The sequence below is a fragment of the Triturus cristatus genome, chromosome 4_1, assembly GCF_964204655.1.
Source record: "Triturus cristatus chromosome 4_1, aTriCri1.1, whole genome shotgun sequence".
Classification (NCBI taxonomy): Eukaryota; Metazoa; Chordata; class Amphibia; order Caudata; family Salamandridae; genus Triturus; species Triturus cristatus.
Window position 1 is genome coordinate 765,098,009 of NC_140585.1, and position 23,356 is coordinate 765,121,364.

General features: G+C 39.2%; 1 protein-coding gene across 1 annotated transcript in view; it reads right to left on the reverse strand.

Annotated features, from left to right (window-relative positions):
- LRIG3 (leucine rich repeats and immunoglobulin like domains 3) overlaps positions 1 to 23,356 on the reverse strand; it is a 66,094-nt gene that overhangs the window by 13,825 nt on the left and 28,913 nt on the right. The window contains exons 4-12 of the mRNA XM_085653340.1: positions 10,516 to 10,650; positions 9,803 to 9,946; positions 8,521 to 8,664; positions 7,318 to 7,461; positions 6,802 to 6,945; positions 4,950 to 5,030; positions 3,799 to 3,870; positions 2,785 to 2,856; positions 2,004 to 2,167 (exon numbers count right to left, since the gene is read on the reverse strand). Of these exons, the coding sequence (XP_085509466.1) occupies positions 2,004 to 2,167; positions 2,785 to 2,856; positions 3,799 to 3,870; positions 4,950 to 5,030; positions 6,802 to 6,945; positions 7,318 to 7,461; positions 8,521 to 8,664; positions 9,803 to 9,946; positions 10,516 to 10,650 (1,100 nt within the window). The remainder of the gene's footprint in view (positions 1 to 2,003; positions 2,168 to 2,784; positions 2,857 to 3,798; positions 3,871 to 4,949; positions 5,031 to 6,801; positions 6,946 to 7,317; positions 7,462 to 8,520; positions 8,665 to 9,802; positions 9,947 to 10,515; positions 10,651 to 23,356) is intronic.

The window sequence follows — 23,356 nt, forward strand, 5'->3', positions numbered from 1 at the left end:
ATTATATATATATATATATATATATATATATAGGAAGGCCTATACTGGTAGATTTCCTCCTAATTTCAAAAGTGCATTGTAAATTGGCTACTAGGTTTTTAATTATGTTGTATTAAACAGATGGTGCACCATTAACTAATAGTCAGGAAATGCATGAAGCAACCAATCAGGGTACCAACCACCCTAAAGGAAATCAACGAATCAACAACTCTTCATTTTTCTTCACATGACCTATGCTTACTGCCTATTTCCACAACAACGAACATGTTGGGATAATAGTGGCGCTCTAAAGAATTTCCAATTCGTTTTAACTCAATACAAAAATATGCTTCTGTTGTTCTCATGGCACCAGTTACTAAGTTAAGGGTGACTATCCTATTATTTATTAAAGTCTCTTTACTTCATAAATTACCAGATGTTAGAACAGATCTATTCAACATTTGTTGAGAGGTCAGAAGTTTGATACAGTTACAAAGATATTGGTGATGTTCTTTGTAGTCTGGCTGTGCAGTAGGCTGATTTTCTCAGTACAGCAAGTCCACTGCAGTTCACAGTCACCATATAAAGGTTTTAAAAAAGTGACAGGGCTGCGTAGCCATTAGCTTATATGGTTAAGTATTTTTCACAGCTGTATCTGTACCTCTGTTCTACGAATGTTAAGCTCACTCAAAAGAGTAGAACAGTATTGGGAATGTATACAATAAGTCTTTGAAAACACTGAGCTCTCGTGTTTTTAAAACTTGGTCTTACAGAAGTATTTAGAAATCTTCCAAACTCTGGCTCTTGAACAATTGCAACATTTATCGAGTCTGTCCTATTAAGTCAAATGTTAATACGGTTTCCAACAAGTTCAATTAAATAACAACTTTGAGCAGTACTCAAAAAGTAGGGCACAGTCTACATCCTTCAATTGATTTTGTATGTTCTTCAAGAGCTCTCTCCCCTACCTGCTCTTACATTTATTCACTCTCTCTCTCTTACACACACTCAAACAACTTTTAAAAGGTACAACATAATTAGTTACAATTATTTTTATTGTGCATTTCTGGCATGCCATATGGATCTTTCAATTAGCCTGGGGATGTGACAGGAGTCTTTCACACCCACTCCATTCTCAATGACATCAAGCCTCTGTGTTTTATTCTATGGCATCTTAAGCACTAACTTATAGGCACAGTCCCTTCGACTATAGGGCCAAATGCTTTCTAGTTACTGTAGTACAAGGAGTAGCTTAGTATGGGGCAAAAACTAGATATGTGGATTTTTATACATGTGTCTCTGCATTAGTTTCCAAAATGTGTAGCATTATGTAAACAATTAGGACAATCGGGGTGCATTCACCAATCTCTGGACTACAGTTTAATCATATGCTTTCTAATATTGTACCTAAACATGTAGGCAACTGAGAAAGTGGCTTAACAAATGTGTTGACTTAACTACCCATAGTGATTGAAAGAAGACATCAAAGGGCTTCATTAAACCAAAGCTCTAGCTAGTATAAACCCACAAACTAAAGCATCTGAAGATAAAAGCCACTAAAAAGGTTAGCTACATGGCGGTATTCATTTTAACACTGCTGAGCGTGTATGGTTACCCCAAAACAGGTCAAAACATTCTGCTTAAGCAAAGTGTGTAATTGAAATGTGGTGTTAAAATGACGTACTACTGTCCAACGTCAAAATCTGAACAATTTGATTTTTATGGAAAGCATTTGTTTTCTATACAGAAAACTAAGGGGTACATTGGTTTACAAAATGTCAAGTTAAATGGATACACTTTTAAAGTAGAAGTGTTATCAAGAGTTCATATCTGGCCTACTTCAATCCGTTCAAGTTACACTATTCTTAGGATACTCGCATATGTTGGTATTAATTTTGAGTCAATGTTTCAAACTGGTAACAGAATTGGGTTTAAAATTTACATAATTTAATTGAAACAACTGTGTACGGAATGTGATCAGCGTGCAATTTTACCTAGTATGTAAGGAAGGGTGCAGTACTTACCACATACAAAATCATCTGGGCTAACAGCAAAGATACTTCTCCCTTTTAACAACTGGGGGTGGGCACAGCTGATGTTCACAAATGTCTGAAAGTTGTTCTCTGTCACCCATTGTGGTAGCCATTTCAGCTGGCAATCACATAACAGGCTAGACGTATTCAAGTGCCTGGTGAATAGAAGAGATACAAACTGTGTACTGTGCACCACATTTTAGCATATACAGTACAATGGAACAAGTGCCCAGAACTTGTGCAAACTCTTATGCAGCCCCACAAAACGAGCTGTCTTCATAGAATAATAATTCTAGGAAAGCTTTCTTAAACTTTTAAATACGTTAACATTGTAATTAATACAGAGCTATTTCTGATGCAAATTAGTTAATTATATTTCAGCAATTATAGTCCTGCAAAATGATGGCATCACCAATGAATGAGGATCACACATTTTAGAAGTGGACAGAAAACATCTAGGTGACTTGAGACCAAAAACAGCTAGTGACAACAGGCATTGGTACTATGGAACTTGTATTTCTGGATATCCTCTTAATGTACTTTTCCAGATAGTTATTGTATAAATGCCAAAAGCTGCACTATACATCCTACAAACACATCTAATGTAAGCTAACTGATGCATGAGCACCCAACTCACCAGGCTCAAGTTAAAAGAAAAGACAAACGTGACATTTGCATTAATTTAAGAATTACAAGGTCAGAAAATGCATTACTCATCTCGATTTCAATTAAACATAGTTTAGAACAACAAAAAGAATCAAAAAAAACTTACAGTTCTTGAAGTTTCTTCAACTGTGAAAACGCATTTCCTTGCACGGACATGATTGCATTGTTATTCAGATCCCTGAGAAAGGAACAAGAATCTTAGTCAAGAAAGAGCGCTTATCTGAAATCACCCATTACAAGGCTACGGCATCACAGGCTTTGTTGCTTCTGCACTCCACGTGTTAACGCTAAAAGAGTGGAAGATTTGTAATGTTTTTGCAGACACCAAGAGTAACTCAATTTTAATGACCCCCACTGATTACTTTCTCCTTTTGCAGTTGTCATAGTCAGCCATCTCAAAGTTTACTCTAAACGGGATTTGCTACGGGGCGTTTTTGCCCATCTTTGTTGGTTTCATTGTTTGTGCCCTCAAGCCTTGAATAGAGGTTAAGGCGTTTAGAAGGTCGTTTTCTCATCAGTAATTAGTGGCCCTAGGGAATGTATAGCAGCTACATAGAATGCCAATAAGTTTCCCTCTGGCACTCGATTAGCCAGCCTGCTAAATTTGTTATTGATATTTTTGGTGCACTATATTGCCCACTGCTTATTAATGCCATTTTACGCAACATACCATTATGGTTTGGGACTGTAAAAATCAGTTATTTTAGCTCTTTACTGACTATCACTTGAGATGTCTGTGATAGCAGTACAGTCTTACCTTACTGCTTGCTCACATTATTATGGACGAGTAATTGAAAACTGTGAGGATTATTTATATTAATGATTTTGAATGCTTATGATACGCTTTACCAAAGATTGGGATTTCAGCAAGTAGTTTAAATGTTGGAACAATTCTGTTTCCTCGCTTCAGACTGTGGGGCAACGTTGATTTTCTTATTGTGAACGAGCAAGCTATTTTGCTGAGCTAGTTTTTGCGGTGTTAGTAATTGTCCAAAAAGGCAAAATGACTGATACACTGGTACAATATTTTATCAAGAACATTTATTTATAACACATTAAATATAAAAACATTAAGGTGCCTCTCCTTTTCTGAATAGCTCAATCACATTCATTTACTTACAGGTGTTCCAAAGAATCCAACCCCGAAAATGCCTTCTTTGTGATAGAGCGGATTCTATTTCCTTGCAGCAATCTAAGAATAAAAAAAAAAACACATAATATAAGCACTTATTCTATGTTTGTTTCTTTTCATGTCACCAGTAAAATACCTTTAAAAAAAGTTTGCCAAACATATGTATTTTATCTTCAAACCATATTTTTAATAGAATCCACAACGAGGTAAATCAATATAAACGTAAATATAGACTTTTTAAAAATGCAATATCAAATAGTTAAAAGGCTGTATTTCTAACTGAAACAAACCAAACCCGGTGTTTAAAAAGGCTTCTCTTTTATGTTTGATTACTTTATCAACAACATTCTGTACAATTGCACATCTCCTTTGGACCCTCGACTACTATAATCATGAAAATAATCAAGGGGTTCAATTAAAAGTTAAATTATAAGTTCTCAAAATGATATTGCCTTTGCCAGTACTGCATCCTTTCTACTTCCTCCAGGAAATATGCAAATATGTCAAATAATTAGTACTGGTGCTTTACATAGACAGTAATGCCAATCAAGTTAAAAGCTGAAAACCTGAATTTGGTGACTGAAGGTTGGGTATGACGTATTACTAGATCGAAGGTTCAAGACATTAAATGATGAACAGAGAATCCAGGCTCTATAATTTCAAAACTGTCCATAAATTTAGCAGATAACAATCAAGTAATGAACACCTCTTGCTAATCTAAAAAATACCCTCCCTAGACGTTTACTATTCGTTTTAATAAAACCGTGACCCCTTTAAACTTGTGTGGCCCTCATACACTGCCAATCAATTTACTGCTGCATTTAGGGACAGAATGACACTATGATGGATCGGGGGGCAGGGGCTAAAAATCCAATCAGAATACATTTTTATGAACTGCATATATTTTAAAGAGTTCACATAATGTTGACCTTTGAAATATTTAACACATGTAAAAACAAAGTCAGGTAGCCCTACACACACTATAAAACACTACTCAAAGTCTACATTATCTGAAAAGATAAAAAAAAATCGAAATTTAGCGATTGCAAATGCTCAGCTGGTCATGGCAATTATCATTTATCTCATACACAAGCAATTAAATAGGAACATACTAAAACATAATATATGCATTTACTTACAGTCGCTTCAGTCGTTCAAGCCCACAAAAAGCCCCATTCATATCTTCGATAGTCCATGAGATTTCATTGCTTTTGAGGTCCCTATTTGTTAAGAAAATAGTTAGCACTGCAAATGAAGCAAAATGAAAAACCAAAGAAATACAATACTAAATCAAACTATTTAATGTTATTATTTTTTTATTTTTGGTGGTAGGTTAACTGAAAACCACAATTCAAACATATATGTTCCTACCTATTAAATGCAAAGATTTGCTTAAATCTAGAACTTTATTACTCTTTGAAGTTTCAGGTAGCCATTCAGTTATTTTGCAAAGGTACATACTTCTATATCGAGCCCGAGGAGCTCATAAAAGTTGATGACACTGACAACTATTTGGGCCGTGATTGGCATAACACTCATGCCTCAATTAAGAGTCACAGTGCAGATAGTAATTATGCACGGGAAGTAAAGACATACAAATGCAGGGCTTGTGTTTCAATCTGTCAGTGGGCTAAAGAAGCGGTGACCAGATTTAAAGGCCACTGGCCCGAGGCACAGTTAATCAACAGGCAACTTCAATACACCTGGCTTTTAATGAAGCTTGAGATGCATCAATAGCTTTGCTTTGATTTTACACCCATGAAAGATCTCACTGATGTGAAGAACAATGTGGCTTGAAGCTTTTTGTTCTTGGAAGACAAAGTAGACTTGTGCGTTCTATTTTAGAATGTTACCCAGAAATGCAATTTTTGTTTTCTTTTTTGGACTTTAAGGAGTAGACTCATCAAGGATCTAAACAAAACCCCCCCAAAACAGAACAATCTATGGAAAACATTTTGTAGCATGTGATAACCATTTCACAACACAGACTGTATAAATGGAAAAGATTAAAGGTGAAAATTCTGTGAAAGGCAAACATAAAAATGTCACAACAAACCCATTCGAGTTATAAAAAATACAATTTTCTTTTAAGCTTCTATCATAGTGCGAACTCTTAAAGAATAGAAGCAATTTACCAAGTAGGAAAGATAATGAACATTCCTTTAAATAAAATACAAAGAAACATATATTTCTCGAAAAGAAGTTTTTCATGTGTTGCAATTTGTGTCCATTGTTGCAGACTGTCTCCAGGACGTGTATTTTTACAGTACTGAAGGCAGTGCTTAATTTTGAGATGGTGGTTATTTCTAGGGACCGGCACTTATTTTTCTGCCTCACGCATTTACTGAGAGTATCAGCTGGAAAAATAAACAAAGCAGAAAGATGGAGGAAGGGAAAGACGGAAAAATCGTCTCAAGGGGAGAAAGGAGAGACCAGCATGAGTGACATAAAGAGGAACTGCCAATGGATTTAGGAGACATGATATGGACCTAAGACTATGCAGCCTTTGGTATTTAGTGTGCCAATATTTGATAGCGCCAGCCGCAGGCATCAGAGCGGAGTTTTGGCCACAAGCACTCATTCCTTTACAAATTAGCCACTGACTGAAGGGGTCTGTTGCCTCAGTTGTTTGTGTGCTAAAAACAGGAGGAAGAGATGGATGTTGCATATACCTTACAATCATGGGTGTGTCTGTGTGTGTGGGGGGGGGGGGGGTAAAGAGAGAGAGAGAGAGACAGAGAGAGAGACAAAGAAAGAGAGAGACAGAGAGAATGAGAATATATATATATATATATATATATATATATATATATATATATATATATATATATATATATATACACATACATATATATATATATATCCTAAAAGACGGTACATCGAAAGACAGTGCTTGGTCTTTTTACCTTCAGTGAAACCTATGTTAACTAGTGTATATCGATATCACAATCCATTATACAAGAAACAGTCAAACCAAAATATAAAACTTACAGCGTGTTCAAGCTGGAAAGTCCACGAAAGGCACAATCGGCAATGTAGCTTACTTTGTTATTCCCTATATAGAGTTCGCTCAGTAAACTGAGACCCACAAAGCTTGACTCGTCCAACCTTGTTAACTGGTTGAAGGTTAAATCCCTACAAATTGTAAAAGAAAGAAAAAATTTATGTTTCACTTAGAGTTAAAAGCAGCAATGTAGTTTCCATTCCTCACGCTGACAGCAAACACAACTTGTAATACAAATATTACTTTTGCATAAAACGCGATATGTTGTATTTGATCTGATGGACTCGGGTGTGCCTAAGATATTTATTGGAGACACTGCTCTAAATAAAAATTGCAAGGTGGATTTTCACAGCTCAACGTGCCCTATCTTGAAACGTACACTGGTGCCGCCAAGTTGTCACCCTGGAAACTTTGTGGTGAAGCATTAACAGATCCACCAGTATGAAAATCATGTTTGGCAAGACCCATGCTAACAGAGGAGGGGCAGAAAAAAGGCAACTCACAGATCACTGAGTTTCTGGCAAAACTCCCAGGCGTCCGGGCTGATCTTGCTGATGGCGTTTTGGCTGAGATGGAGCTGCTGCAGCATGAGAAGCCCATAGAGCCAGCCCTTGGTAACCTCCGTCAGGTTGTTGTAGTCCAGCTGCCTGCAGGCGAGGATGAAAAGGAAACACAGGATCATACACTTCTCTAATACACCAACTGTGCATTGTACACTATGCCAGACAGCAAACAGCTGAGGGCATCAGTATGATTCCAAGCTTCAAATACTGAATACATGCCCACCAGGCTGTATCATGCAGCACGATGGAATCAACAATGTATCCTGGTTACTTGTGCAGCTATAAACCCAAGGCATTTCGGGATGAACATGGGGTTCCGCTTTATCTCTTCCAATCTTGGCAATTTATGAATTGCCAAGATTGGTAGAGATAAAGAGAAACACCACATTTATAAACTTAGCAGAGAAGTCCATTCAAGATGGAATCATAATTATATTTACATCATGCAGTGATACCTGCACTATACATACAGGGGCGTCCAAAGTAGGTCATGGATGAGTGGATCAATGCCAGAGTTTCAGGTAAACCACTTACTATGTAAATGAGCTTCATTTTTATTCAGTGTGAGTAAATGTGTTTTATAGGTCTTAACGGAAAATATGCAAAAGATGCGGCCCTTTTAGACCTGTGATGGGCACCCCCAAATGGACACAGACTATATGTACATAAAATTCAGTCAGAAAAATGCAGAAACACATCTGCAAAACACACAAAGTTAACAAGGGTAGGGACTCTGCATCAACTTGTAGGCATTCCGCCGCAACTTTAGAGCAATCCCTCCTATTCAACATCAACTAAAATTATCATATGTATAAAAACTATCCTTTTTGTCAAATAACTTTTAAGAAAACAAGTTACTTTTGTCCAATCTCCAATAATAAGGCAAAGCAGTGCCGCACATCACTTTGGGGGGAATTAAGGAGCTTTTGTGGAGTTTGGGAAACCATCAGTGTTTATTGGACATGAAGCAGGGTGCACACAGTACAGAACGAGTGTGCAAGACATGATCAATTTAAAAACAGACCAAGAAGGATGACTTCGAACAATTTTGAGAGCCGGAATAAGCAAAGCAAATTAAAACTGTGGCAGCGGAAAGAGTTGAATGGGGAAGCAACTATTTAACACACGTGTTGTTCAACTTACAGAATTTCCATGTTGCTCAGACCCCAAAAGGCTCCATCCATGAGCTTTGCTATCCCGTTCCGCTGCATCTTCAGAGACTTTAAGGCGCAGAGTCCTTGAAAGGTGAGTCCATCTATTTTTTTCAACTTGTTTCGATTCAGCTCCCTAGGTGAAAATGTTTTAAATTAGGTTAGGAGTAGGTTTACAGAAACGTTTTATGAGAACAAGAAAACAAACCCACCCTGCCATCTGCACTGACATGCAAAAACCAGAAACAAATGCATAGCAATGCAAAGGGTTTACACAAGCTGAAGTCGCTGACAAAAGGTCGAAGGACAGCCCTGGGAGGCCAAAAACTGAGTGGAAAAGCATCGGGTGGCCCTCCTCCCACAAACACAACAAAAACATCTATTAATGAGTGACCTGAATACCAGCCAGCATGCTGCTATGCAGATATGCGGCCATCAATCACGTCTGCGGTAATGCACGCCGCCAATAACATAGTTTCCCAAATGAAACAAGGTTTAATTTTCTGAATCTGGGATTTTAGGAGAGGGCAATTGCTTAGAAGAGAAGCGGTCATCAAATGGATAGAACTAATCTAAAAAGCATAGTTTTGTTATTGTTAAAACATCTCCATCAAAAATGGGACAACAAGGTAGGGAGCAAACACCTCTTAAAGTATCAACCTAGGGTGCAACAATGTGTTAACAAGCACTGGCACAGAAAATTAGGTCGGGCATTATTGTGCCATGCCATTAGAAATGAGCATGTTACAGAGGGACACAGTAGGAATCTGCAGGAGCAGAGAGACAGAGCTGTTCTAGTAAAGGAGACCGTCATGCAGAGAAGTGACAGGCTAAACCAGAACAGTGGGGCATCAATATATGATTGACAAAGTCACAAGCCAATAGCTGCTTCAACAATGCTAATGGTTCAAAGGGGCAGACCGAAAGACTACTCTATGTACATTGTTAGCAATAGGTCTGTGTGATGCGTGTGCTGTCAAAACCCAGGCCCCAAAATGCCTCAACTTTATCATGAAACGGCAGCCAATCAAGTGAATAGATAGACTGGATAGAGAGGGACAGATAAACGTGAACAGACCAATTATATAATAGAAATCATATGAAATAGATGAGAGAGAAAGAGAGAGAGAGAGAGAAAGAGAAAGAGAAAGAGAGAGAATGACCTGGCTCGTAGTGCTCGGCATGCAAGCAAAATGGAAAGCTGGGAAATATAATCTCTATGTTAAAGTCAAAAGATCTACAAAACTAAGAAACCTGATTCTAAATGTACTTACAGGTGCTGCAGGTGGGCGAGTTTAAACATCTTTGGAGGGATAGCTGAAATCCTATTCCTGTTCAGCTTCAGGACCTGCAGAGTACTGGACAAGTTGTCAAAAGAACCAGCCTCCATGGATGCTATTCGATTGCTATTTATGTACCTGTTAGAAACAAAAATGGTTCCCCCACAACACAGTGCAATTACTACATGTATCATACGACAAGTGCAGGGAAGTTAGTAAACATTGCGGTTGACAATGGGATGTACATCTGATTTGTTAGGTCGTCTTATTACTTCTATGTGAATGGCCGTTGTGAATGAGATCTAAGACTTAACTCCCGTTCTTTTCTCACACCTTTCCGATTAAGGCTTCTCATTGCAATATTTCAAGTCCAGGTAACACCGATGTATTTTCTGACTTACGATCCAGGACTTGTGATAATTATGCCCTTCCAAAATAAATGTGCATGATTGTTCTAATTTTGGCTTTCATTCTTTTGAATTCACTTTATGAGGATGGCCTATGGCTTGCCTATGATAATTGCAGTGGATCCGATTTAAAATGATGGATTATTTAAACAGATGTGTACTTTGTGGGATTTTCCATGGCACCACAATTTGAGAGCTCGGAAGGACAGGGCCTAGTGGGCCAACAAGAAAGACAAAGCTTGTGCGTGCCATATGGAATATGCATGCTTATGCTTGAATAACACAAAATATTCAACTTACAGGTACTTGAGCTGCAGAGGAGGGAACGAGACCGTTTTCAGCTCTGTAATGTTATTGCCACTAAGGTCCAAAGTTTCCAAGGCAGAAAATGGCTTCAGCTGTTCAGACAAAATCTCCTTAATCGCATTACTGCTCCTGTGGGAAGAAAGTTCCAATCAAAAAGACTGCTGTTTCACCATGCAGTGCTAATTACTTAAATAACATGTTATTCAAGCTCCTTTCCACAGTGTTCACATAGCCTCAGTTGAACCGCTCGTTAAATGATGCCCAATGTGTTAAACATGCACAAATAACTACACTCGACATCCCAACAGCTTATGATGTGTACAACAACTCCCACTCATCCACTTGGGTTTCCATAAAGCATTACTGTATCTAAGTATACTGTGCTAGTAGCAATACAGCTGACAGCACAGTGAGAAACTAGTGCGGTTGTACAGACACATTGCTTGCGTCACTCAGTTCAATATATACTCCTCACTAAAAAGAACCAAAAAAGGGATTTCAGGCTATGCAGAATCTGGTGGTATGCAAAATATTGATGCCTAGGACTAAATCACAATATACAGCCAGTGGAACTGAAACTGGTATGTAAGGGAACACCCTTGAAGTTAGTGTTGGTCATTAAAACTGAAAGGTCACAACAACTATGTAATTTATGGGCAGCAGCAAATTAAAAAGGAATTTGAAACCTAAAGCCAGCAGCCTATCAAAGATGTTTAAGCATCCCAGACGTGGCTTTATGTAGGGGCTCATCGCTGAGATGTGGTTAATAAGCTTACAGAGTATTAAACAAAGGCAAGCAGAAGAGACATTATGCACATTAATGATATCTGGAACAAAATAAGGACTATACCAGCTGCATTGTGCAGTCACGGTGATACTTTGAACATTTCTATGCACTAGACAACATCACTGCTTCATAAGCTGATATGGGATCCAACCACGATGTTCACATTTTCAAATCAGCTAATTGGGCTAGTGTAGGTAACAGAGAGGTACCCCCTTCATTAAGTATTTAACTCCAATGTCACCCATGGCTTTATGCAGCTTTATAGCATATACCACAAACACATGGTACGTAAAAGGAAAACGCGTCTTCTGCCCTATGCAAAAAAGGAATCTTTATGAAAATAAACAGATCACACGTTCTTCTGCCTCTCATGCCTTACCACTCTCCCAAGCAGCAGTTTATTGGGAGACAACACTACAAGAAATGCATGCACTAGAGCGCTTTAACGCACCCTCATTCACTTTTACACAATTAAGAAGCCAGAGCTCCCACTGTATTACTCTGGATTTCTTTTCTTCAGGAAACTATTTTCAGACTTAAAAATCAATCTACCCTTACCTGCAATTAGCTTCCTGGAAAAAAAGCATTCAAACTAATTTAGGCTGATAGTAGTATAGCATTTTATGTCTTAGTACTCTTATTAAGCACACCGTAAATCAATAAGGTGGTTTTTGTTTGGTTTTCATGGAAGAGCTATACAAAGAGATGGGCTTAGCTATAACTACAGAGTCAAATCTTAACATGAAAGGCAAGGTGAGGCAATTGCCTCAGATGCCCCAGATGGCCTTGGTCAAAGCACTCCGAGACCCATATACCAAAATGCCAAAGCACACCCTCAGCCCATGCCTTCTTGGGGTGAGCCGCTGCAGAAGATTGGCAGATGGGAAGCTGCTGGTCTGGAAGGGATCAAAGTGCTTACATTTCTGTGTAGAGAACGGAGCGCCCTCTGGAGTTTGCACTCGTGATATACTCACTATGCAGAGTGACTTGAAGGCACTGTTTTGATGGCAAAACAATGGAGGTGGGTTAGGGCAGGGCAGATGTAGTCGAATTTACAATCTTTGCAGATGTGTCTAGCAGCATTCCATTCTCTTAAAATGCTCTTTAAAAGTGTGTAACTGAAAGATTAATAATGTTTAAAAGCAAGACAATAATTATTAATGTGTTTAACAGATGCCTCGAAAGTTTCATTCTTGAGGACTATATGTTGAATACTTATAGATGGAAATAATTTCGACAAATGGGAGAAATTCACTATTTGTAGATGTAAAACATGCCTGGAAACTCTTGCACTGGCAATAGATAAGTCAGTCAGTGTGTATCACTGCCTGCATTGGTTTGTCTATGAAGTCATTACAAACAAGGTTTTAAACTGCCAATTACGGGAGTGACGAATAAACTTTCCCTTGCAGTAAAAGTGTGCTGCGGTAGAAAGCAGCAATTTCCTGCCTTGCACACCTCCTAAATTACAGTGTGAAAGTGCTCCATTAAAGCCAGCACATGCACAGGGCGGCTTTGTATGGGTGCTCCTCAGTAAAGAAAAAAAAAACTCTTACTACTAGCAAGCTGCCGTCCAAAATCCCACTTTCTCCTAATGAAAATGAATGGAGCCCATATATTACTTTCAAAAGTGAGAACTTTGTACAATGTGACATTTTTAGGGAGACACTACATTATACGAAGAGAAACATCAAGAAATGCCACATTTTATAGCCTACTAGACCTTCCAATGTTGCTAGGGCCAAATAATTCTGAATATGTACATACACATTCATGTAGGTTCAATGAACCTACATGTGCCATTGAGTATTCAGGCGTAGCAAAATGATGCATTCTGAAAGATTTTACACCATGCTACCAGCTATATATATATATATATATATATATATATATATATATATATATATATATATATATATATATATGATGTGAACAAGGCAGGTGTGCTGAAACGCGTCATGCTAAAGGACTAATAAACCTATAAGCTGGATAGCAAAGCTTACTCCTGTGTCGGTGTCCGATTTGTAATCAAGTCGGGAGTGGTTGGAAAATATATATATATATATATATATATATATATATATATATATATATATATATATATTTATATATACGGAACATCTGACAGAGTGCTGCATGCAAAGTGGTCGCTTGGAGCAGTCCACATGCCACTTCTGTCCTCCGTCCATCAACCAAAGAACCCACAACTCTTGGCTAAATTCAGATAGGCCATCCAAGGTGCGAGACGTACACAGGCCACAATTCACTCTTGAGAAGCAAAAGCAGCCAAGCACCAGTACGCAAGACTGCATCCACCTGTCCTTGACTTGACGAGTAAGGTGCTAACAAACTAAAGTATAATGCTTTAATAGTTTAATACGAATACAATGTAATGCGCAACCTTAAAGCAAGGTATTCATTATACCGCACTAACCTGTAAAACCGTAGATGTCCCTAAATGACCAAATCCTACTCAACATATGTTCACAAATTCCTATACACATGTAGAGGCATGTTCAGAGCACCTTTAATTTTCACCACTTATGAGGCATCAATGCACTACAAAAGCATTGTAGGGTCTACACGGCCACCATGGCAATATAGATGCAGTGTCTTTGCTCTACACCACCACTTGACCCTACAAAAAAATAATGTCAAATAGATGACAGTGCCATAGTTCAACAAGTCTAAAGATAATCACCACAAGGAACATCCTAAATTGCCAACAGTCTCATACAATTAACAAACAACCCGACACCAGTCAGCTGGCAATTACTTGCTTTCCAGGGTACCTTAACATAATTAGTTACCACACCAAAAACAACATGACATACAACACCCATCATACACCTCAGAACCTATCTTAAGTAGCAAAACACTTGTTTCATCAACTTCAATCTCTTAAATCAACACAGCACCTAACACCGTTTAGAAGGTAAAGAGTGGCAATCTAACAACACTCCATAAGCGGGGAAATCCTCAAACCACAGCATTAGAAACTGCACAAAAGCTACAGATCGCTACCCAGTTCAAGCAGTGCAACAAAACATTAGAAGAAGCAACTCCTTCCTCTCATACATCCAATTGTTCCAGAGCATTATAGAGGCAAGTTCATTAATCATAATAAGAAAATGCATTTCAACATTCTTTATAACAGCCCGCCAGTGCCTAAAACAGGGAACACATTTTCAACTCACAATAGCTGTTCCACCCAAACTCAGAACTAAAGCCACATAGCTGGCAACACTATGCCCCTAACTGCACAACCCCACTACTCATAGAAATAATACTTGTAGATTCATAAAGACGCATTAGACATACAAAAGTTCATCCTCATGCCTATAGGACTATAAAAGCAGCAAGGTTAAGAGTAACAACAGAGACAAAGATACACAGTAAGAGTGACTCCAGTCAGATCAATAAACACATTGTCCCAAAAGCTCAGACTGTTATGAGTGCCCACCAGTGGCACAAGTGAGTAAACAAATGCTGAAAATATGACATAATATAATCTAACTAATAAAGTAATATTCCAGCTATCTACCAAGACACAGCTGCACAACAGCCATTCACTAAAAGCCCTATTTGGTTGAGAAAATATTGCAATTGAGAGATTCACTTTGCTTTATGGCCACACAAAATGCAATGCCTACCAATCATTTGCCCTGCTGTGAAATAAACGTCCATACACATAGCATACATTTGATAATATTCTTTAAGTGTTTTGTCCCCTTGTGTCCAGTTCAGATCCCTTATGACCAAAATCATGATTAGCCAGTTGTATGGCCAACACCATTTACTATAGACTTTTTCAAGCATATTGCATGACGTTTAATATTTGCTTGCTTCAAAACATATCTGCATCATTCCCCTAGCAGCCTAAAAAGCAAAAGACTTTAAAGGGTGATTTTTTGTTTCTCAATAAACAATACAGTGAAGAAAAGTTCATTGTTCACAACCCACATATGGGGGTTATTGAAAACATGTTAATAACAATTACCCAACTATCAGAGGAAACTCTTAAAACACATACTGCCAAGCTTTACAATTGAGTCTTTTTATCGAACTACTCTACTTCGATAAAACACTGATTTTACAAGACCTGTAAAGTTAAAGTGGAAGAGATTGTTTCAGAAATGCTAAAACCAGAAAATCCTGTTCTCTCACAAAAGTCAACCACTCATTTGCCTCTGGCCTCTCAAAGGGTAGGAAAAATGCTACAACAAACTACAAAACTCATAACTCCTCCTCATGAATCAGCCGCAGGCCCTGCAGCTGCACAGAACCACCACAGGATATGGAATCTGAGCACTTTTAATTGCTGCCATTTAAATGACGATCAATAATACACCACCAGCTATGTTTTAATCATTGCTCCTCAACACCAGAAACACATTTTGACAACAAAGTGAAACATGAATTTATGTACACTGGAACTTAATGTTAGCAAGTCCATTTTCTTACCAACCAAGTAAAGAAAAAGGGACAATCTTCCTAAACTCTGCCCTTTTCTACTATCGAAAAATTATATAGGGGTGCTTAATGCTTTGAATGAACATGGTTTTAACACCCTAGTCCATGCAATGGCCAGAATAAATCTCAACGGTATGAAATGCACTAGACGTCAGCCTTCTGAAGACACTGATCTGTCATAGTCCAAACTGCTCAGGGTTGAGGTGTCTGGTCCAATTTTACATTGTTCTGAAGCAGATCACCAGCATGCAGTCATCAAGACAACAGCTATGCATTATACCATCAGTGTAGACACTTTTTGTTCATAAAATCCACCTTTGGAGGCACAACTTGCTGACACGTCACTTAAGGCATCAGTTCATGACTCTGCAAGCTGACCAAATCAACATCTTTCTAAAACAGCCTTAAAAAGATTGTGCTAAGGACATAAACAAATGAATAAAAAGTAACCCTCCCCATAGGATGACAACTAACAGATGTTCTTTGGGGTTTGCTGTGATAAAAGCCCAATTCAAAAATTATGCAGCTGAAAAAAAGCAAAAGAGGTCTACATTTGGGTAAACAGAACGTTTTAGTGAACCACAAAGGTTGCAAAGATAAGCTATAAGCTGTGGCTTCAAGATACTGCCATTTTTCGTTACAGTACTAAATGCGAGACCTTTATGGATGATGCCGAAAATTCAGTCGAAGCCAGAGCACATCAAATGGGGCCTGGTACTACTTCCTACATGTGTCACAGAAGAACGTGGGTGGGAGTCTCCAATTTGCTTCAATGTAACCACTTCCCACATGGCCTGAACCCACCCATCCACACTTCAAACAGATGCTCTAGCTCGCCATGCCTATGTTTACTTAAGAGTAATTGGGTAAAAATGCGTGTGTTCTCCATGGGGCCCAGAGTATGCTGGGAGATCCTGCACACAGAGAACACAAACAGTGCAATGTGGGTCCCTGCACAGAATATGCTTTGGTTTCTACCCGAACTGTGAGGAGACGAGAAGGTGGGTTTACTGGAGGGAGATGTTTACCCATATGCAAACAAGGAGGGTTCTTGGTGCAGGCCTCGTGTATGACGACTGCTCCGTGCCATCTTGTGGCCCAAAGCTAACTTTCCTCTCGTTCCTAATCTCAAGTATGAAGTTAACACACGCCGTCATATTCAAGAAGCAAACAAAACATGCAAAATACATTCCTTTAGCCTGTAAGAAAATGTTGCTACTGCATTTGTATCTGGAGCACAGCTCTCTTTTAACCATCCAGACGTTTTTCTCCTGAAAATGTACCCATCTGTTTTTTCTTTCCTTTTTTTTCTCCTCGCTCCCCTCCGCAGAAGGCCCGCGCCAGGATCAGATGTCACCGAGCTGTTATTCAAAGGGAGCAGCGCAGACAGAGCGGCTGCTCCAGCTGACTCGGCTGACCCGGGGCCCAGAGAAAAAACAAACCCCCAATAAATCACCAGCTGCAAGCAATTGAGCGGTGATCATTGTAATTAATTGAGCAGTTTCCCAAGAATGCGCCATATTGTTTCAGCCCTGGAGGCTGGCACCTTTCCTGAGAGGTAGAAAGCAATTTGTATTTAAATTGTTCAGTATGGAGGCCCGTGGAAAAGAACTTTTACCGGGAGGGGGCAGTGGGAGTAATGGGATATGTAGGGGTAAAGATTGGGGGGAGGGGGCGTCAAAGGCACAAAACTAAGCGACACTAGTTATAACTTACAGTACAAGGGGAAACTGCTATTACACGGTTGTTTCAATCGGACGCATTCTATGTTGCACACTACCTCAAATGCGCCGAGGTGTGAGCATTTTGTACGACTAGATCAGAACATGCGAAGGAGATGCAATGCATCAGAAGATATGGGTATTGGTGTGAATGTAATGTCGTGCAAAGCATGTCGAGCATGCAAGTTTGTGTTTATGCTACATGACTCTTGGGGATGAGAATGGAGGCGCGTGTATGTGTGCACGTTCGGTCACCTCTGGCTGTGGCCATTTCTTTAAAATTGCATTTCTTAAAATTGCAGGCTCAAATACAGAGCTGTCAATGTCGGGTGCTTTCTGTGGGGCAGAACCATACAGTCCTGACTTGGTTGCCAATAACGCTTGCATTCTGGGACATTGTGTCACTTTTTCGTTTCAGCATAGTTCCACTTGTTTGGATGGGAAAAGTGTTGTATTTTTTTTTTAAAGGCTGTTAGAAGTAAGTGCCCCTGTGATCAACAAATGCACGTCTTGAAACCTATCATAAGAAAGAATTGATGTTAAAAATGAAAAAGCGCATAATCTGATACAGATCTGCACTATATGCAGTATTTTGGGGGTTTGAGCTTGCTTTCCCTGCTGATGACAGTTCGGTGTTGCATAAATCGCCAGTTCTTTGTGCCCCAGTTAATTCAATTCTAATTGCATTCTTTATTGAAGGATTGCTTGAATCGGGGTTGTTTTAGGGTCATACAAATAGGGAGGCAAGGGAACAGAAACATAACAAAAAGAAGGTGCTGCTCAGATAAAACCCCAGATGTGAGACTCCTACTAAGTACAGAGATTGAAGATTAATAAACTGCTGTGCGGCTTGAAATACTTCCTATGTGGAACCACAAAAAAGGCCTGACCTACACTGCAAGTACAGATGTGTTGACGGTTTCTCCCCAGATGAGGAAGATTCATAACAGTTAGATGTTACACGTCGACAATATACTAAAAATTATACAGTGCCGTACAAATCCATTTACGATGGTCAGGCCCCATGTTTTCACAAACAAATCATGATAAAAATATAGATATATATACAAATGACTTCAGTCCTCTTCATTCATTGCTTTGTTCATGTGTCATTCACCTTTTGCTTCTACCCAACTCAGAATACAGCATGGAGCAAAGGGTCTTCGGACTTCAGCCACTGGCTCTTTTCTCTGTTAGTGGCAGCATTTCGCTTGTTCAAATGTGTGATTTCGCCTACAAACAGTCCACTTCACTGCAAAGCTGGTGAGCCCGTCTCTGCTTTAGTGCTTATATTTATTTTTGTGGTCGACCATTATTTTGTTTATTCATGACAAGCATATGAACATAACCTTTAGAAGCAGAGGTGCCAACTCACATAGTGCCACAGTGTATTATATGACACTGGCTCTCTTCACAAGGTCATCTGGTGGAAACCCCTACACAGAGTAGGTTTTCAGCACATGTGTAGGAGGCTCTAGGGCGTTTAAAACCCACTCCGCATTTTGTAATTCCCCTGAAGCGACTTTTGAAGCCTTTGTTTTTTGTATTTTGAAAGGGTGGCGAGAGGCTTTTTAGGCCACTGCACTTGTAAGCAAGCTCCCTCTCCACTGGCTCACTCCTTTTAGGGCCCTTTTAGGCAGTGAGGTGTGTGTGCTCTCTCTTACAAGACCTCCACTTACTCATAAGGAAAAACATTTTGTGAGTTGCACACCTGTGGAAGGTGGCATTTGTACTTTTGATTACTTTTAGATTCTGTATGCCTATTGTGTGTATGCCTAATAAACATCTTTGCAAAAATGTAAAAAAAAAAAAAAAAAAAACAACATTACAAGCTTGCCAAGGTCAAACATCTTGGCTTCACTAATTCTTTTTCACTCTGCACTTTGGGCAGTGCACAGCTGCTAAATGCAAAAGCACTGCACTCTTCCAACCTAGACACTGCCATCAGTTTTGCAGTCCCTAAATAACTAAGCCTAACCATCAGGTGCTTTTAAGGGTATGTATAAATTGTGCTGTCCTAGCAATACCCTCTCTGCCTGGGGAGCAAAAGACTTGAAGCTCACCTGAGGCAGTCAATTAGAACAATGGCGGTCACATTGGCCCCAAGAAAGTATTTTTTTTTTCTTTTCTACATTTCCTCCTTACTGGAAAATGTACCCGAGGGTACTGAAAAATTCTTACATTCGATTCCCGGTAAGCTTCACATATGAACTACCTTATTTCTCGACTACAAAATGTAGCATTTGCTGAGAGGACAACCCTTGCCCCACCTATCAAAATGCATACATTTGTTGGTTCTTTTGACACACAAAATACCCATTAAGATTAATCACCGACAAACTGTATTGAAATCGACGAAAACTAGATCAGATCATGATTGTAATTCATGCGATCTACTTCCTAGACCTGGTTAACAGACGTCTTCTAAAAAGCGTTTGGTGAATCAGATTAACTTATAAAAACAACTTCCAAAATGCAAGTGGCAAAGCAGATAATGGTTGTAAAACTATGACTGGAGTCGCGAAAAAGTATCCTTGATGTGTTCCCTACTTGTATTAGTCCTTACATTAAGCTTCATTGGTGGGACCATCTTTATCATGGGGTGTGGGACAAAACCAATGAATTGTGGCATGGGCGGTCATATGGGATGAGGTGCTTACTGAAGAGTGGCTTCTGAGTCTTTCATTTTTTGATATCTTTTTGACAAGGCGATTTGGTCTTTTTCCAACTGCTTCGGTATAGAGGCAATCAAGAATTATGATTCTCCAGTCATTCTCAGACTCTAATTCAGTGATGCATAGTTTCTTTAGACTTTATTGGTCACGAAAGCAGACTATATCTCCCAATGCCTAAACCTGGCATAAAAAGCCTAAGGATGTGGCTCGATAACTCTCTTAAATTTGATACTCATGCTGTCAAACTAGCTGCAGGTTGCTCTGGGATACTAAGGATGTGGAGTACAATTTTGCCCCTCCTTCCCCCCATCGCAAAGAGAATAGCAGTCCAGGAGGTCATCCTTTCTCGCCTGGACTATGGCAATTCCCTGTATCTGTGTGCGCCCAAAGCCACAACCAAAATTGTACAGCTGGTACAGAATTCTGCAGTACATCTACTGTATGATATACCAAGACATCAATCTGCAGGTCAAGCCCTGCACTTCTTCATTGGTTGCCAATAGCGGAGAGGATTAAATTGAAATCCCTCTGCACTGCACACAGGGCACTGTGTGACAAAGGACCAGCAATCTCTCGATCACTACTTTCTTTCTTTAAACCTGGGAGATAGCTGCGTTCCTTTAATGCCTTTTTAGCTAAGATCCCTCTAATTTAGAGAGCAAAGGTCAGGAAGGCAATCTTTTTTCTTCAATGCATCCAAATTATGGAACACCCTTCCACTTCCTCTTTGAGTTGTTGAAAAATAGCTCCCCGTCTGTAAGGCACTAAAAACTTTGTTGTTGTTTCAGAGCGCATTCTTCTATATTCCTCGTCATGTGCCGCACTGATAGCGCTAGGAGGCCTACAGGTAGCCATGCACTATATATGTGTGATTAGACTAGAATAGAACCACCTTTTTTTCCTCAAGTCAGACCACAGATATGATGGGAGCCTGCAATCATTCAATCAGTTCACACACCATGAACTCCTTTGGACGAACAGAACTACCATCTCAAGAGAGCAAATGTGTGGTTCAAGAAAGGAAATGTCCTGCCTAAAATGACTCCTTTGAAGAGTGCAAAGACATTTACTATTTATTTGGCCTCACCACTTCTAAACAAAATCATAACAACAAAACAGGACATGGGGTCCACTATCCATGTCACCTTACTCCTTCTTCCGGGAGAAAATCTAGTTTGTCAGGCTGACTGCCACTGTTTTCCACACTTAAGTTGCACAGGATATGACCAGTCAGTATCTTTAACCAGAAAGTGGTCATCTCCACCAGTATGGGGATGTATTGCTTTCTTTTATGGGAGTTATCATCTAAAAATGTAACAAGATGCAGCTTTCAAATAGCTCTTTAGAAATTACATTTATTAGTACAGTGCTCCCATCTATGATGTACAGAGGCAAGAAAACACGTACCTTTTAGGAAAAAATGTCTGACACCAAGGTGTAACAAATGCATTTCTATCTGTTCCAAATATACAGGTTTGCAGAAATATTTTTTTCCTGGATAATAAGATTTTGAAGTAATGGGATGCATTTTTGTAAACAATATGCGGAGAATGGTTATAATGCATGGGACACAAGAAAAAATCCAAATAAAAAAATATTTCAGTAGAAAATGGCACACTGAATGAATAGCTTGCTAACTGCTTAATAAAGAGGGCTTGTGTACTAGGGTGGCATAAAATCTCCCAGTGCATTATGAAGTCTGGGAAATCTGTGCCAAACCAGAATGTATTAAAACCGGTCTGGCATCCTTCTCTGCAGTGCCGAGTGCCAACACACATGAATATCATAATGATACAGTTGTTCGACCGGCTGAGCAGCAATGGCTGAGAACTTAGTTCTGCCCATGTTTTCAAAATAACTTGTGAGCGTTTGCTGGAAGTTTCCTACAGTTAATGTTTGTAACCCTAGAGTCTGTCACCTTGTTTATTCGAATATGCAGTCTTTATGATGCCTGAAAAGAGATATATACTGTTTCCTCTACATCACATTAACTTTACAGGCTTTTTACAAAGTACTGATCCTTAATAACAGGCAAACATGATTGACTTCCCCCCTGCTGACAGCATTTAAATGGCACAAGGAATAAACCTCCCTGCACAAGTCACATCAAAAAATTAACCTGCAGTGCTTTCCTTTCATACATGGTATTCTATTAACGAAAAAGATTTAACAATTCCATGTCTTCTTGTTTAGAAAACAGTTTTCTTTCTCCCTGGACTATAACCCTTCCCTCTTTCCACTCCCTCTTTCGCTACCTTGAGATGTCTCCCTGGACTAATGCCCTTCTTCTTTCCACTCCCCCTTTCACTACCTTGAGATGGCCCTAGACCGCATCCCAGAACTGCAAACTTCGAGCTACGATGAGGCAAGACACCTTTTCTGTCACATTCATACTTCCCTGCACACTTTTCCGCAATAAAGTGTGATAAAGCTTATAATCTATGGAGTTTGGTTAATGTAACCACTATTATGCAAAGCAATAACTATGCAAGGCATCATATTCGGCACAACTTCATTATATTGGAGAACTATGGATATTGCATGCAAATTTGTAAGAAAAAACAAATGAACGTTGAACCACAGTATTGCTATATATTACAAACAAATATTGCTGGTGTTGCTGTAATAGCTTTAAATGGACCAGGTGGAAAAAAAATCCAACGATTTCGCCATACGTTAGCCACAGAGAATGAGCCCAGTGCATTAACAGTGATGTATCTGGCCGGAATATGTGTGGGCACAGGAATTTAGCTTTCATATGTGCAGGCGGGGTCTACTGCTCTGCTTTCTTATAGTGCGTGGGTGAGAGTCTCACAGTGGTGCAAATAAACATAGTAACATCAAAGGAGTATGTCACATTATCGATAAGTTAATGATTGTCAAGCTGCTTCAAAGAAATGCCACCCACCGCCTACAGTGACAGCAGCTACTTGCACATGTAAGGACAATGGGATTTTGGGTGCCAGGAACCACAACTATAATGTCCCTAGGCACAAGTGCTTCCTTGTAATGGGCTTTCAATACCTCAACCCGTTGTTAAGAAGGATTTCATAGTTTTTTGATAAATGACACCATTGATTTTTAAGTCACAACGAAGCCATGCCTACAATCGTCAGTTCACAGATAAACAAAAATAATTTTGAAAATGATGACGACTCCGTCGTGGCTATGGCTCCTAT